Source organism: Ostrea edulis, chromosome 4 (genome assembly GCF_947568905.1).
Source record: "Ostrea edulis chromosome 4, xbOstEdul1.1, whole genome shotgun sequence".
Classification (NCBI taxonomy): Eukaryota; Metazoa; Mollusca; class Bivalvia; order Ostreida; family Ostreidae; genus Ostrea; species Ostrea edulis.
In genome coordinates, this window is record NC_079167.1 from 9,280,642 (window position 1) to 9,297,115 (window position 16,474).

General features: G+C 36.6%; 2 protein-coding genes across 2 annotated transcripts; both read left to right on the top strand.

Annotated features, from left to right (window-relative positions):
• The first annotated feature begins 10,103 nt into the window (after positions 1-10,103).
• On the top strand, positions 10,104-12,647 carry LOC125668088 (chitotriosidase-1-like). Its single transcript, XM_056161130.1, has 8 exons — positions 10,104-10,344; positions 10,702-10,958; positions 11,050-11,174; positions 11,270-11,393; positions 11,480-11,665; positions 11,785-11,907; positions 12,000-12,414; positions 12,577-12,647. The coding sequence occupies exons 1-8, from the start codon at positions 10,104-10,106 to the stop codon at positions 12,645-12,647; spliced, it is 1,542 nt and encodes a 513-aa protein (XP_056017105.1).
• Positions 12,648-12,781: 134 nt separating this feature from the next.
• Positions 12,782-15,968, top strand: LOC125668083 (chitotriosidase-1-like). Its single transcript, XM_056161902.1, has 9 exons — positions 12,782-13,031; positions 13,123-13,247; positions 13,343-13,466; positions 13,553-13,738; positions 13,858-13,980; positions 14,073-14,415; positions 14,524-14,709; positions 14,827-15,633; positions 15,774-15,968. The coding sequence occupies exons 1-9, from the start codon at positions 12,792-12,794 to the stop codon at positions 15,890-15,892; spliced, it is 2,253 nt and encodes a 750-aa protein (XP_056017877.1). The 5' UTR covers positions 12,782-12,791; the 3' UTR covers positions 15,893-15,968.
• The last annotated feature ends 506 nt before the right edge of the window (positions 15,969-16,474 follow it).

A 16,474-nucleotide genomic window follows, 5' to 3' on the forward strand; every position in this document is an offset into this window, starting at 1 on the left:
TTCGGGTTATTTTTGTCCTGTTTTGGATATAGATACTAATGCCAAAACTTTTTTGCTTCGCCCTCAAAAACGGTCACGCCGTAAAACATATTAACACTAATTAACACAACAAATGCTTTTCTAAACTGCATCTAAGCTATTTTGAAAATTACAAAATATTGATTGACTTACGACAGAGAACATCGTTGTTTGGAATTTTTATAATAGGTGTAGTGGAGTTTAAAAAAAACAACATGTACCATCCTTGATAAACTAGTGTTAGTATATTTTTAAAATACAGTTTGACCAATGGCTATTTTATTTAAAAGTTCACCATGTACTTTAACTTAAAAAAAAGGGGGGGGGGTGCTATGAACGTTTCGTTTATGTCCCAGTAATCTCGCACTTGCTCGCGAGACTTGTGCATTTTCTTACCAATGACGCACAAGAGTCATCAAAGCGCGATAACTCTAATGTGCTGGTAATGAGAAGTATTAACATGGCTTTTTGAAATCAGGGCTTAGATTTAAGTCCGTATTGTGGCTAGTTATCGCAATACTTCAGCGAACGAACTATTACAATTAATTTCTATAAGCATAAGGAAGACAAAATACATATAATTCTGTATACTTTGAAAACACGAGATGTGTCCTTTAAGGTAGCGACGGATAGCAACCACTTGATCAGTAAGAATTGTGTATTTTCACGTGAATTTATTTTCCGGAGGTGTGTAAAACGTTGCTATATTCGATAATCTTGTGGTGTACATTCTATATCTTGTGATGTATGTTCTATATCATGTGATGTATGTTCTATATCTTGTAATGTATATTCTATAATCTTGTATCTTGTGATGTATGTTCTATATCTTGTGATGTATGCTCAATATCTTGTGATGTACATTCTATAATCTTGTGGTGTACATTCTATATCTTGTGGTGTACATTCTATATCATGTGATGTATGTTCTATATCTTGTAATGTATATTCTATAATCTTGTATCTTGTGATGTATGTTCTATATCTTGTGATGTATGTTCAATATCTTGTGGTGTATGTTCGATGATCTTGTGATGTACATTCCATAGGCGTAGCTTGGGTTCGAATATTACCGAGGCAGGGGGTCTGCTATCGACATTTTAACAACGTAAAAGGTGTTGTTGTTTATTTTTACCGAGGCAGCTGCCTCGGTTGCCTCAATGGAAGCTACGCCACTGCATTCTATATCTTGTGATGTATGTTCTATATCATGTGATGTATGTTCAATATCTTCGATAATCTTGTGATGTATGTGCAATAATTGCATTGTGGGTAATATGACACAACATCGTTCTGTTACAGTAAGGACAATTTTCATTGGTTGGAAATAAGGAATAAAGATATTGAACATACATCACAAGATTATCGAATATAGCAACGCTTTACACGCCATATTACTCCGTCATAGAATAGTTGAAAAACAAAAAGGGATTCCGAAAGTGTGTGTTACTGTGACTGACTCGCCTAGAGAAAATCAGCGCATATCACAAAAGTATACGTCAATGTCTGTAATAATGGTAGATCAATGTTTCGTCTATGTGGTACTTTTTGCCAAACGAAATGTTAAACCACCAATCCATGTATACACTTTCACATCTGATGCCGAGTGTTTTCTACAAAGAATTTTTTTTTAACACCACAGGTCTAACGCATATGTAAGTAGTGTTTGGAACATCAGTATTAGAGAGATATCTGGCGTTATTAAATATTAAATCTATTGTCTCGTTCAGTTCTTAGTAATATATAGAAATCCCATTGAATATAAACAAAATCTGTATTAGTATCTTGCATTGCTTAAAGTTCAACGCTCCGTCAATCCCTTTAAATGCTTTCATTATAACACCATGACGTAGACCCGGTCAAAGTAATTGATGACCATATTCGCCATGGTAAGTCATTTTCAGAGGAAAATAATTATAAATCACGATAAATTTTCTCACAGATCTTTACATTGCTAATTTCTTAAAGAGTATTTTGTGTTCAATATTAACTGAAAATAGGCCAAGTAAAAATGATTTTAAATTTTGATGAATGAGACATTATTTGTCGAAATGCGCATCTGGTGCATCAAAATTGGTACCGTATAAGTTTTACATGTTAATCCACCTTCCAGATTTAGAAAATATACATGAGAACATTTTAAAGTATTCTGATGTACGATATAAGAATTTGTATCAGAACTGATAGTTATTATACAAAAATGATAAAAATTAAGTTATTATACAGAATAAATGCATTAAGTATTTGTAAAATAAAAAAAGAAGAAGGCATTTACTAAAGTGCATTAGTAAGCGTAAATCAGCAAATAAATGTATTCAGATATGAAATACAACTTGAATGTTAACTGCGACTCAATCAGTGTCTGTCAAAATAAAATCAACACTTTCACTTGGGAGCCATATTCGATCAAACATGTATTTTAATTTTTGCATCAAATCTGAAAAAGGGTTTATATTGAATTAGATTGTAGTTTTTCATTTCATATATAAATGCACTGTAATATCCATTTACTGGGTCCTTAAATTTCCCTCGGTCAACATTGATACAAAACAAACTTGTATATAATGTATATATGTGTGTGTGATCAAACATTTCTTTTAAAAACACATAGGAAAATAAAACCGCGAAAGGTTGCAAATTCTGAAAGACATTTGTTTTATCAAAAACAAGTCCACATGCCGTGTATTTTTTCTTAAATAAAAATGATAATATTGACAGTTGACAGGATCTTTCTTGTGAAGCTTGTTTACTTCAAAGGGAAAGTGCATTCAATTCACCTTGTTCTCTATCCCTGTTCAAGGCTTAACTAATTTTCAAAATCAGTCAGTAACATTTTACGTATTCTAAACAGACATCACACACATTCGTTCAATACGAATTCCTAAAACGATCACTTGTAAAATGACATCAACGTAGGAAAACTTAATCGTATTCGATTTTACAAATTGAAATTCTCAATACACATATTCACCTTGTGTATTCAATAGAACATATACTGTGGGAATGTGATTGTGTTCAAGCATTCCTAGATGAGTTTCAACTTTATATAGAAGATAAAACAAACTTTCAAATAGTTTTTACCAAAAAATATTTTATTTTAGGTATTCCTGGTAAAAAGTTTTGTATGCAAAATACTTTTATCATTTGGTTGAAATACTATATTTATACAGCAAGATGTACTGGGAAATTATTGAACATTCGTTTTGCAATATCCTATTTAAAACTCTTTTATGAAACGCAAAAATTCCTATTTTACAAAAATGGTTATAACGAAAAACCTGATCTTTCCTTAACTCTCTCTCTCTCTCTCTCTCTCTCTCTCTCTCTCTCTCTCATATAAAAAACCTGTCTGTATTCCTACATGATCCTTGGTATACATACATTGAACATGCATTATGATAAATACAGATTGTTTACCAAAAACAAAAAAACATATATGTTATCGCCATCGGTAAAGAGCTCGCTGTGTGTAAGTGTGAGGTCATAGGCTCGGTACACAACCATGCCAGACCCGAGTGGTTACAGCTGTACCTTGGCCAGATATTGTATAGCAGGAAATTAACTCGCGGAGTTAATTTTCGCTATATTCCCTAAAACAAAATTTCCGTAAATTTAACATTTAGTGAATTAATCTTTCATATTGATAAGAAACAAAATGAAGGATATGAAGTTTTGTTTCTCCGCGAATTAAACAGACCGCGATTAGTTGCTAAATGAAAAAAATCGTGATTTTTTCCGACCGCGAAATTAACCTACTATACAGTAACTGGCGTTATAAGTGGAAAACGCGCTGGTTTTTCAAATGATACCTTTTAAAAAAAAACTGATGACCCTAAATTGTCACCATGGATGAAAAGGAACCCTCTCCACATTAACCTACTGGTGCATGTTCTCATGGGGACGTTAAGCAATAGTAATTAATCAAATTTACCATTAAATCGATACAAACATGGTATATCTAGATATTCGGTATTTATTTCGTTCTTGTTGTTGGAAACCAGAAAGTCTGATACAATGAATATACTAAGAACCAATACAATAGCCATTTTGGTCCTCCTGTATGCGCTCCATATCAAGCTATCGCTGGTTAATTATCGAACAGTCTGCTTTAATTCAATATTAATCAACCTGTCTTTGCATCCTTTGTTTCCTAATTAAAACGTAAATCATCACTGCAATTGCCTCCATATTTTCGAGTTCACAATACTATGGTATCCCAATCCGTCAATGGGGTGTTTTAGGGATTGGATTTGACATCAAATAACATGCACAGCTATCTATGTTTGGTTTGTATGAGAGAAAGAACGACAGAAAAGTAAAGATGAAATGTTATATATAAATTTAAAAAATACTGGAAATATGAACATGATCATCTACATGTATGTACAAGTACAGTGCATAACACACACACACACATACAGAGAGAGAGAGAGAGAGAGGGGGGGAGAGCGAGAGAGAGGGGGAGAGAGAGAGAGAGAGGAGAGAGAGAGAGAATTTTAATCAGTGAATGACTATGGTGAGAGAGAGAGAGAGAGAGAGAGAGAGAGAAGAATGAATGTCAATGTTCGACGTTTCATATCGGCATACTTCATGAAGCACGGAATATTTATTAAGTAACAATACATAAATCACCGGAATTTATCAACTTTTTAAAACGGGTGTGACAATAGTAATAAACCTTTTTACGCCCCCCCCCCCCCAAAAAAAACCCGTATCAATATCAAAGCCTGATTTTCATTACTTTTGTTAAAAGAAAGAGTAGGATTTCCGCCCTGAAAATTTCCTTCAAAAATTGGATTTAACTTTTGAAATATTATTTTTTTTCAGGTAATTGGTTGTGCGGGAGGGTTTTCCCTGGGAGGGGGATGTTCTATTCTAGTTTACAGTTACAGAGTGGAATTTACTAGATCCCCCCCCCCCTAAGATTCCACTCTGCCTCCTCTTACTTTATCTGAGATAAAAGCACAAGCAAGTTTTTCTAATCAAAGTTTGTCCGTCGTATGTCGACTGCAATCAGGATTTTGTTATCTTCATCCGATTTCAATCAAATCAATCACAAAATATTCTTCAACCCTACAGTAAAGGAAATTTACTTTTGTTCAAATAAAGATTCAATCCACGGGAAGTGATTAAGAGTAGTGAAAATGCTATGTCGTTGAAAAGCATTCTAAAAGTTAAAAAAAAAAGGGGGGGGAAGGGGACCAACCAAACAGAACCACCACCACCCAAAAAACAAAACAACAAACAACAGTACCAAAGAAGCCTTTCTAATATAGTGAAGATGGAAATTTCGTGCAAACCGTGATTCCTGAGACAGGGCCACAGTAGAGGTTTAAAGTTTTATATTTTGGAAAGATCTTTTAAAGCATTCTATTTTTTAAAGAACTGCATGTACAAGAGTAATATCTTCGTGTAAAGTTAATTCAAGTATGCTCAGTCTATCACAAACAGATCAACAATATTGGCTTTAATAGGAGGACTTGGCAAGAGATTTTTAAAAGAGGCCACAGACCTTATCGGTAATCTGAATATTAAATAAAAGTATTACTAGTCCAAAGGGCTATGAAATCTATAATAATTTTCCTGTTCTGCATATCTACTCTTAATTACAATATTAAACAGCAGTACAGTACACAAATGTCCCCCAAAGTACACGTACCGATGAAACACTTTACATGATACAATTATATCTGTTGTATTAACTTTTTAAACTATTTTGGAACCTGACCTTGATTCAGAGCCTTGGGGTCGCTAAATTTACAATTTTGGTACACCACTTTCTGCTTTTTCTAAATATGCATTTAGTTTTTATATAGTAGATATTTAATCACGATAGCCATTTTAACCCTCCCTGAGTTACAAGTGAGATACAACACTCACAATTCTTTGTTATATAAACAAGGCTCGTGTCCTGTTTTTGTTTATATAGAAAATATCATGTTTAAAAGAAAATGAGATGTGTCAAACACTAGAAACTAATTAATTGTCTTCAGAATTAACTTGTTAATTGAAAAAAAAAATCTGCTTTAAACGAAAGTTTTACTAGTATATTTATCCTATGTAAACAAAAACATGTCACTAGCCTTGTATACATTACAAAGAATTGTGAGCTCTGTATCTCTCATGTACCTCAAGAACTGGCATTCACATTTTGCTGACCATTAGAAATACCTTAGTTAAGCATTCTAAACATTAACAAGAGGCCCATGGGCCACATCACTTACCTGAGTCACCTTGGCCCATAACTGAAGACTTTCCATATATAATTTGCATGTAAAACCTTAAGGCATGATTTTTACAAACTTGAATCTGTAACCATGTAAATGTCAACTTCTTTGGCCCAATGGTTTTTGAAAAGATTTTCTCTATATATTTGTATGTAACATTTTGATCCCCTATTGTGGCCCCAACCTACCCCCGGGGGCAATGATTTGAACAAACGCGAATCTACACGATGTCAGGAAGCTTTCATGTAAATGTCAGCTCTTCTGGCCCAGTGGTTCTTAAAAAGATTTTTAAATTACCCTACCCTAATTTTGAATTTTTTTGTGATTATCTCCCCTTTGAAGGCCCTTTACCATGCTTTGTGCCAAGTTTGGTTGAAATTGACAGAGTGGTTCTGGAGAAGAAGATGAAAATATGAAAAGTTTACAACGACGACGACACCGACGACGACGACAGACAACGGACAAATTTTGATCAGAAAATCTCACTTGAGCCTTCGGCTTAGGTGAACTAAAAATGGAAAAATCAAATTTGAAAATTTTCATCTCAAATCGTGTCCATGTCCCTTTTAAAAGTGTCATCCTAAGGTAATTCATGGGGAATACTATAATAAATGTTTCCGAAACATTACTTTCTTAAACACAACTCTGATTCTTCGTACAAGTCCTCTGATGTTGATACAAAAAAGATGCTGGAGTTCCTCATTGGCAATATCTCCGTAGTCTTTGGTGACCATGTCTTCCAACAGTCTTTGAATTCCCTTCGGCGTGAACTGTTCTTTTATTAGCTGATGTTTTTATATTCTTACAAGGCAGAATTTATTGTAAAGCTTCTACACGAGAAGAAAAATATTCTTGCTATGGCCTTCAACTCAAAATTCATATATATTGACGACGTTTCATTTATAAACAATAATCAATTTAATTCATATGTCGATTCAATATATCCCAGTGAACTTTAAATAAAGAACACCACAGTCTTCAACATCTGCTTCATTTTTTAATCAACTATGCTGAATTTAGTTGTTTGACTTCTTATAAAATCATTATAAAATGATAATACATTGTACATGTATATACACATGTAGCATTTTTATTAATTAGTTTGATTTTAGGTTTTAAAAATTCTATTATGTTTTCATTCTGTCTGGGAAGGGGCCTCCGTGGGGGAGTGGTTAGAGCATCGCGCTCAAAATCACACGGCCTCTCACCTCTGCTCGGCGCGGGTTTGAATCCCGCTCGCGCCGGTAAGTGAGAAAGTTTCCCAGTTTACTTTCGGAAGGTCGGTGGTCTCTTCCCAGGTACATTGTATCTGGGTTCTCTCTTCCACCAATAAAAACTGGGCGCCACCAGATACTGAAAAATTGTGGCGGAAAACATCAATCAATCATTCTGTCTGGGAAAGAGGGTTGTTTGATACATTCTGAAAAAGCTAATTTAGAGGCAAATTTGAATGATGGATAAAAATTCCCGCATTAGGCTTGAAATATATAAATGCTTGTCCAACATACATTAGACCTAGTACTGTCATATAACAATGAAGCATGTTTGGGAATCTACCTTATAAGCTGTGTTTCCATGGAAACAAAAAGAATTTCGTAATGATATGACAGTAGAGGTGCATTTTTCAATGCAATTTTAAAAAATACACAATTTTCTATGTATTCAAAGTATATAATCTTGATAACTGACTGCTACTGATGTTAGACTTTAAATTTTAACAAATCTAATATGAGAATCAATGATGGTTGCCATGGAAACGAAAATTTATTTCTTTTTCAAATTCGGAATCCATGCAAAATAAGTAAATTCTTGGACCAAAAAATGCTCTTATTGACTCAACTGAAGTCAATGTTATAGTTGAAAAATATTAACACTGACAGATAATTCAGTTAATCGAACTAATGTAAGTAGATAAGATGATGGATAAGATTCAATGTTATGATCCATTATTTTATTTCATGAAGGAGAGCTTATTCAATGTTTTTGGCATGTATCAATGCAAAACAAAATAATTCAATGGCTTAATCACAACAGGCCGGCTCTTTTCTTTTATGTAATTATGTATGATAACGAAAGGCCATGCATTTTTTAAATGAATAAATATCTATGTATGTTTTTGATCATATTACTTCATTTTATTATAAAACAAATAATGATAACGAACTTGCATTGGGTATCTCAGTTTCATCTGAGTCATATGATCCTCGACGGAATGAAGTACGTTGCATTAGGCTTACTTACTATAGAAAAACGAATGTATGACGAAAGTCTACATTTTGAAGTTCAATACCACTGAAGCTGTGCCGAGTTAGCATGCATGCACATCATATGTGTCATGTATGCTGTCACAGATCTATGAAAACATTTGACATCAAATGATTGTGATCAAGTTGATTAATTCCAGGCTTGTGAATGGATTTCAGAGTAAATAAAATAATTACCTGTATTACTAGAACTGGTATTCTGAGATATGTCTCTCACACCTTCTCCTTTTGTGTGGGTGAGTAGAGAGACTATTTTGAATGCCACATGTCTTCGTCTAAACTTCTGTCAGCATGCAGTAAGACATTATCCCGCCATATCATTTGTGTTTCAATGTAATTTTACTGCCTTATCACGTTGAAGAGTTTCAAAAGGGAATAACTCTTGGTTACAGAATTATTTTTTTCATAAATCATTCACTTCAAATTGTATGAAATAGGCAGATTCCCAAAAGTTTTAGTTGAGATTTATGAAGAATACAAATTGGTAGTTTTAAAAACTTGTGTTACTTTATTTGAAGTGGATGCGAATAAAACTTATTAAGACATAAAAACCATAAAAACACAATTTTGCAGATTATTCAGTTATAAAAATCACTTAAGATTGTCCATTATTCATTATTTTCTTAAATAAAAAATACAAGATCTGTTTTATCATTTAATATGAAAATTAGAATTTTACAACTATTCATAATGAAATGTTATATATTGAACTTTTGTGCAAAAACTACCAAATCTAAAAAATAGTCAAAAATACATTGTATAATTGTACCTGTTTCCATGCCAACCATGATCACCATCTAATTTTTGAATATGTGATATAGAGGTCTCATTCAGGTGAGTTTCATGAAAATCGGTGACTATTCGTGCCGAATTTTTTGAAGTGGTTACAGAGAATGGCTCTTAATGCCTTTAGTATGTGGATATAGACGTAAACTTTTCAAAGACCTCTTACAACGATGTACTAGCATGTCTTGATTATGCATTTTGAACTCTATATGATATTTTACATTTTTGTAATGATACATGTTTATATCCGATTTTATGTTTTACAAAAGATATAGAAAAAGGACTTGTGTAATATTCCAGACAAAGGCCCTTATAATCATTGCTCACAATTTTGAATATTAAAAGGAATATCGAAGAACAACATAACATTACACATATGAATTATTTATTTAATGACTTATTCGTTAATCTTTCATTTCTTTTACACAGAAACAGCTGACTTTCCTGGGAATTTTCTTCATATTATTTAGAGGTACATTCAAATTCTGCTTTGTCACTGTTTCATATATAAGATAATCATTCATTTTCGAACAATCAATCAGATACTTTCTGATTGAAACTATTCCTGTACGATAGCGTTTATGTTTAACTTATTCATAGATCCGTTTCCCGCGAAGGATATTACTGTCACTCCAACATTTCGTCATTTATTGCAAATACGATGGTCCCAATCCAAAATGCAATTGATTAGCATAATTTCTCCAAAATAATGAAAACAAAACAAAATTTCAGGGCAAAACCAATTATTGGCGGTGTTTTAGAACAAATATAGTGAATTATACAATAGTAATCGTAATAGTAAGAACAAATGACATTTGACATCAAATCTTCACTTCGTCATGACAGTTTATTCTGCATTTCCTTTCTAGATGTTTCAGGATACAAACGAGTGTGTTATTTCACCAATTGGGCACAATACAGAACGGCTCCTATGACGTTCAAAGCGGAGGATGTGGACCCTTTCCTCTGCACTCACATCATGTACGCTTTCGGAAAAGTAGTGGGCAACACCATTGATGCTTACGAGTGGAATGACAAGGGCACGGGTGGTGAGTATCCATCTCACCACTTTATGGTCAATTTGAAGTTCTCTACAAATAGTTACGCGTCCTGTACTTGTTCTCATTACAACGGGATTCACATTTCATCGCCTTGTATCAGTCAACGTTAATTCAGGGTTTCCACTAAAACAAATAAAACCTTTTTAGACATTGGTGTAGAAAACAGTGGTGCAAGTTTCTCATTTCTCAAAATGGGGTTTTTGAACCAACTGTGCTAAATTTTGAATATGCTAAAATTGATGTGCATACCGTATGTTTATGTGGCTGGTGTTTTCAGAACTAACACCAGTCTCCCTGTCATAATTTCTGTCATTTCTCTCATGCCTTGCATTATTTGTCGTACAGGTCAGTACGAGAAAATAATGAACTTGCGCACCGTGAACCCAGATCTGAAAATTCTGCTGGCCATAGGTGGATGGACTCATGGAACCGCACCTTTCACTGCAGTGGTAGATGATCCTAACGACATGGCCGCATTTGCTGCCAACGCATTGACTTACCTGAAAACCTACCAGTTTGACGGCTTGGATTTAGACTGGGAATATCCTGGTGGCAATGGTAGTCCCCCAGAGGACAAACAGCGTTTCACTTCCTTTGTTCAGGTCGGTATCCCGTACCTATTGCCATGTGATGACAGTAGTGTAGCACTTGCAAACTTCAAGGCCTTCACAGATGAAATGGTTTCTCTTGTAGAAACTTCGCCAAGTCTTTGACGATGACGGAGTGGTCAACAACCGCGCTCCTCTGTTGCTGACAGCAGCTGTTGCCGCTGGCAAAAGTACCATCGACAATGCCTATGAAATTGACCTCATATCTCGGTAACATTTGGGGTGGCCTGGTGTCTCCAAGATTCGTGCCCTTTTTGGCTTCATAACTATGTCATACTCACTGACCACTTTCTTGTGTATTTCAGAGATTTGGATTTCATCAATTTGATGAGCTACGATCTTCATGGAAGCTGGGAAGCCACCACTGGACATCACAGCGCACTGTTTGGTCGTGCTGGTGAAGTTGGAACGGCTGCTTATATGAATGTGGTAGGTTGTTATTTTAAAAGCATGAATTCGTGGGAAATATCTCTTTTTCCATCTTATCGCTTCGGAAATAATCAATTTATGTACAGGATTACGCTGTCAACTACTGGATCAATCTTGGTGCACCTCCAGAGAAGCTAGTATTAGGAATCGGCTTGTATGGCAGATCTTTCACACTGGCTAGTTTCAGTAATACGGGAGTAGGAGCGTCCGCTGTCGGGGCGGGTTCGCCCGGTACTTATACCGGAGAAGCAGGGTTGTTGGCTTACTACGAGGTGTGTGCATGCATTTCCAAGATTTGAAGGGAGAAAAATTTTGTTTATCTACATTCATATGATTTAGGATCCATTGATACATCACTAGTTCTATCGTCGCTTTCAATGTCAATTAACAGGTGTGTTACAATTTGAAATACAATGGTTGGACACGACAGTGGCACAGTGAACACAAGGCTCCCTACGCGTATCACGGGACCCAGTGGATTGGATATGATGATGGCGAGAGTATCAACATAAAGGTAAAGTTTGAACAGAAAAGCTCAACATTCCAACTTTTGTAACTCCTCCTTGCGATCTATTCCTTCTTCTACCGGCACCATTTTCTTTACAGATTGATTATATAAAGACTAAAGGACTAGGAGGCGGCATGGTCTGGTCTCTCGACCAAGACGATTTCAGCAACAGTTGTGGCGATGGACCGTATCCTCTCATGAACCTATTGCGAAATGGACTCTCTGGAACACCAGTGACTTTGACTGTATTGTCGTCTACCCCACATTCTTCCTCACAAGCTTCTTCATTGCCATTGTCATCCACCAGTTTTCCACTCACCACTGACAGGCCTCCAGTGCCGGGATACAAACAAGTGTGTTATTTCACCAATTGGGCACAATACAGAACGGCTCCTATGACGTTCAAAGCGGAGGATGTGGACCCTTTCCTCTGCACTCACATCATGTACGCTTTCGGAAAGGTAGTGGGCAACACCATTGATGCTTACGAGTGGAATGACAAGGGCACGGGTGGTGAGTATCCATCTCACCTCTTTATGGTCAATTTGAAGTTCTCTACAAATAGTTACGCGTCCTGTATTTGTTCTCATTACAACGGAATTCACATTTCATCGCCATGTATCAGTCAACGTTAATTCAGGGTTTCCACTAAAACAAATGAAACTTTCTTTTTAGACATCGGTGTAGAAAACAGTGGTGCAAGTTTCTCATTACCCAAAAGGGTGCTTTTGATCCAACTGTGCTAAATTTTGAATATGCTAAAATTGATGCGCATACCGTATGTTTATGTGGCTGGTGTTTTCAGAACTAACACCAGTCTCCCTGTCATAATTTCTGTCATTTCTCTCATGCCTTGCATTATTTGTCGTACAGGTCAGTACGAGAAAATAATGAACTTGCGCACCGTGAACCCAGATCTGAAAATTCTGCTGGCCATAGGTGGATGGACTCATGGAACCGCACCTTTCACTGCAGTGGTAGATGATCCTAACGACATGGCCGCATTTGCTGCCAACGCATTGACTTACCTGAAAACCTACCAGTTTGACGGCTTGGATTTAGACTGGGAATATCCTGGTGGCAATGGTAGTCCCCCAGAGGACAAACAGCGTTTCACTTCCTTTGTTCAGGTCGGTATCCCGTACCTATTGCCATGTGATGACAGTAGTGTAGCACTTGCAAACTTCAAGGCCTTCACAGATGAAATGGTTTCTCTTGTAGAAACTTCGCCAAGTCTTTGACGATGACGGAGTGGTCAACAACCGCGCTCCTCTGTTGCTGACAGCAGCTGTTGCCGCTGGCAAAAGTACCATCGACAATGCCTATGAAATTGACCTCATATCTCGGTAACATTTGGGGTGGCCTGGTGTCTCCAAGATTCGTGCCCTTTTTGGCTTCATAACTATGTCATACTCACTGACCACTTTCTTGTGTATTTCAGAGATTTGGATTTCATCAATTTGATGAGCTACGATCTTCATGGAAGCTGGGAAGCCACCACTGGACATCACAGCGCACTGTTTGGTCGTGCTGGTGAAGTTGGAACGGCTGCTTATATGAATGTGGTAGGTTGTTATTTTAAAAGCATGAATTCGTGGGAAATATCTCTTTTTCCATCTTATCGCTTCGGAAATAATCAATTTATGTACAGGATTACGCTGTCAACTACTGGATCAATCTTGGTGCACCTCCAGAGAAGCTAGTATTAGGAATCGGCTTGTATGGCAGATCTTTCACACTGGCTAGTTTCAGTAATACGGGAGTAGGAGCGTCCGCTGTCGGGGCGGGTTCGCCCGGTACTTATACCGGAGAAGCAGGGTTGTTGGCTTACTACGAGGTGTGTGCATGCATTCCCAAGATTTGAAGGGAGAAAAATTTTGTTTATCTACATTCATATGATTTAGGATCCATTGATACATCGCTAGTTCTATCGTCGCTTTCAATGTCAATTAACAGGTGTGTTACAATTTGAAATACAATGGTTGGACACGACAGTGGCACAGTGAACACAAGGCTCCCTACGCGTATCACGGGACCCAGTGGATTGGATATGATGATGGCGAGAGTATCAACATAAAGGTAAAGTTTGAACAGAAAAGCTCAACATTCCAACTTTTGTAACTCCTCCTTGCGATCTATTCCTTCTTCTACCGGCACCATTTTCTTTACAGATTGATTATATAAAGACTAAAGGACTAGGAGGCGGCATGGTCTGGTCTCTTGACCAAGACGATTTCAGCAACAGTTGTGGCGATGGACCGTATCCTCTCATGAACCTACTGCGAAGTGGATTGGCCAGATTGTTAGGGACATCAACGTTGATGACTTCGACATTCAGTTCATCAACATCGCTATTTTCCACTTTATTTCCTAGTACGACACAAGAACAAGCGAAATCACCCCTAGCAACGATTGATAACTTAAGTAGTAGTAAATCTGTTGTTACAAGAACAACACAAAACCTGAAAGCATCAACGAACAATTTGAATACACCTAGCCCAACTTCCTGTGAAGGTAGCACATGTATTAATTAGTCAAATATTTTAGTCGATATTGTTAAGTTAAGGAACTGTGATACTAGTATGCGTGTACCACATTTACTCTTCAGTATGTATTAAACAGCTCCTCAGCCTTGTGTAGACGGTCAGCTTTATGGAGACAGATGTGACATCCATAAGTATTACCAATGTGCATCTGGTATTGCATGGCAATTTCAGTGTGCAGCAGGAACAGTCTGGGATGAACGGATCAAAAATTGTAACTGGGATTATCTTGTTCTTACATCATCCGCCCCATGTGGATGTGGGCGTGAGTACAAAGAATACTTCAATTTGTTATAGTTTTGTTCAACATAATGTGTTCCATAGAACATTAGTTTTAAAAATCATATGACCTGGCTTTATGTAATTAAAGTATTGTTTTCAGCTCCAGCAAGTTGTGTGAATGGAAGGTTCTATGAAGATAAATGTGATATGAAGCTATATTACCAATGTGCGCATGGTATTCCTTATCCATTTGAATGTCATCCTGGAACTCTTTGGGATGTCACAATCACTAGCTGTAACTGGGACTACGCAGTCCCCAGCAGATCACCCCCTTTGGGTTCAGACTGCAGCAGTTACGGCACAACTTCAACGCCGGTTCAGCAGACAACTGTAGGGTATACAAAGACCTCCACACATGTGCCTAATACAACTAATCAAGAAGGAGGACTCGCAACCACTAAGTCAAATCACATGGATTCTTCGTCTGTGGAAGTGCTCACTTCGTCTACGACAGTGGCACCATCTTCTAATCAAACAGCATCAAAGATACAATCTACCCAAACATCAATTGTCTCACAGTCATACCCAACTCCAACCGATGCGCCAACAAACTATCGTCCTACAGATTATTCAACGGCATTCACCGATAGGGGAGCGACGTTCAGCAATACGTATCCTGAAGTTAAGTCTACTTCATTCACAATGACCACTGAAGGTGACGCATCATCACAGACCCTAAAACAGATCACAACGTCATCAACTGCCATTACTACAAATTACATATCGCCTTTATCCCAGCAACAAACCACAGCAACGTTGCCCCATACTGGCACTACAATTCGTGCAGTATCTCAAACCCAGCAACAACCGACAACTACGTTGCCCATTGCTGTCACTACGAATGGTGCATTATCTCAAGCCCAGCAACAAACAACAACAGAAACCCAGTCAACGACTGCTTGTGGCCGTAAGTTTTGGGAACTAATACTTGGTACATGCTAGACTTTTACAGCAAATATAATGCAGTATTCTTTTTCGTGATAGCTGTAAAATGATATGAAAATAGTCTTTTAAAAGATCATAGTTGTATGTAAATTTCCCTTTCAGCCCCAGACACTTGTCCATTCCCTGCCTGGGATTCCGGAAGCATAAGTTTGACGTCACACATTCTGCTAATTCCAACAGCAGTTCTACTAGTATTTGCTTCGTTTAATCGCTTGTTTTGATTCTGAATTTAGTATGAATCTAATTAACATAATTACAGTTGTATAGAAGAAGAAAGTAAATATTGCTATATTTAAAAGTTATTATGACCTCTTAACTATTGCTTTATATTTTATCAATCTGTGTGTAATACAAGAATTTGTTTCTTAAATGACATTGTAGATAGCTGTTTCTTCAATAAAAATTGAACTCGGAAATATCCGTGTCTTGTGATCAGTCATTTAAAAATTACTTTGTTAAAGGGGCAGTCATGGAGATCTTTCATGTAAAAGACCAAGTACAAATGATGTCACGTTTGATTCACTTTTACCTTACGTCCACAGACAATTAGGTCCACATCTTATTCGTACAAAACTTTTCTCTATTCCATTGAGAGTTTTGCATACGTTATTTGAAAAAGCCACAACTAGTGTATACTTGGATTTTTCAGCACCCGAATATAGACTGAACTCTATGATTATGAATGTTGTCAATCACAGGCTCTTTAAACCACCACGGGTCATGAATGATATTCATTCCAAATCATGCCGCCTGTCCCTTAAGCTCAGATTTACAAAGGAGTAGATACCGTCACCATAAGCAAC

Coding starts and splice junctions, on each gene's coding strand:
- LOC125668083 (XM_056161902.1), top strand. CDS start 12,792: ATGAACTTGCGCACCGTGAACCCAGATCTGAAAATTCTGCTGGCCATA. Junction 13,739..13,857: donor GGTTGTTGGCTTACTACGAG/GTGTGTGCATGC, acceptor GTCAATTAACAG/GTGTGTTACAATTTGAAATA. Junction 14,416..14,523: donor TAGCCCAACTTCCTGTGAAG/GTAGCACATGTA, acceptor TGTATTAAACAG/CTCCTCAGCCTTGTGTAGAC.
- LOC125668088 (XM_056161130.1), top strand. CDS start 10,104: ATGACATTTGACATCAAATCTTCACTTCGTCATGACAGTTTATTCTGC. Junction 11,666..11,784: donor GGTTGTTGGCTTACTACGAG/GTGTGTGCATGC, acceptor GTCAATTAACAG/GTGTGTTACAATTTGAAATA. Junction 11,908..11,999: donor GCGAGAGTATCAACATAAAG/GTAAAGTTTGAA, acceptor TTTTCTTTACAG/ATTGATTATATAAAGACTAA.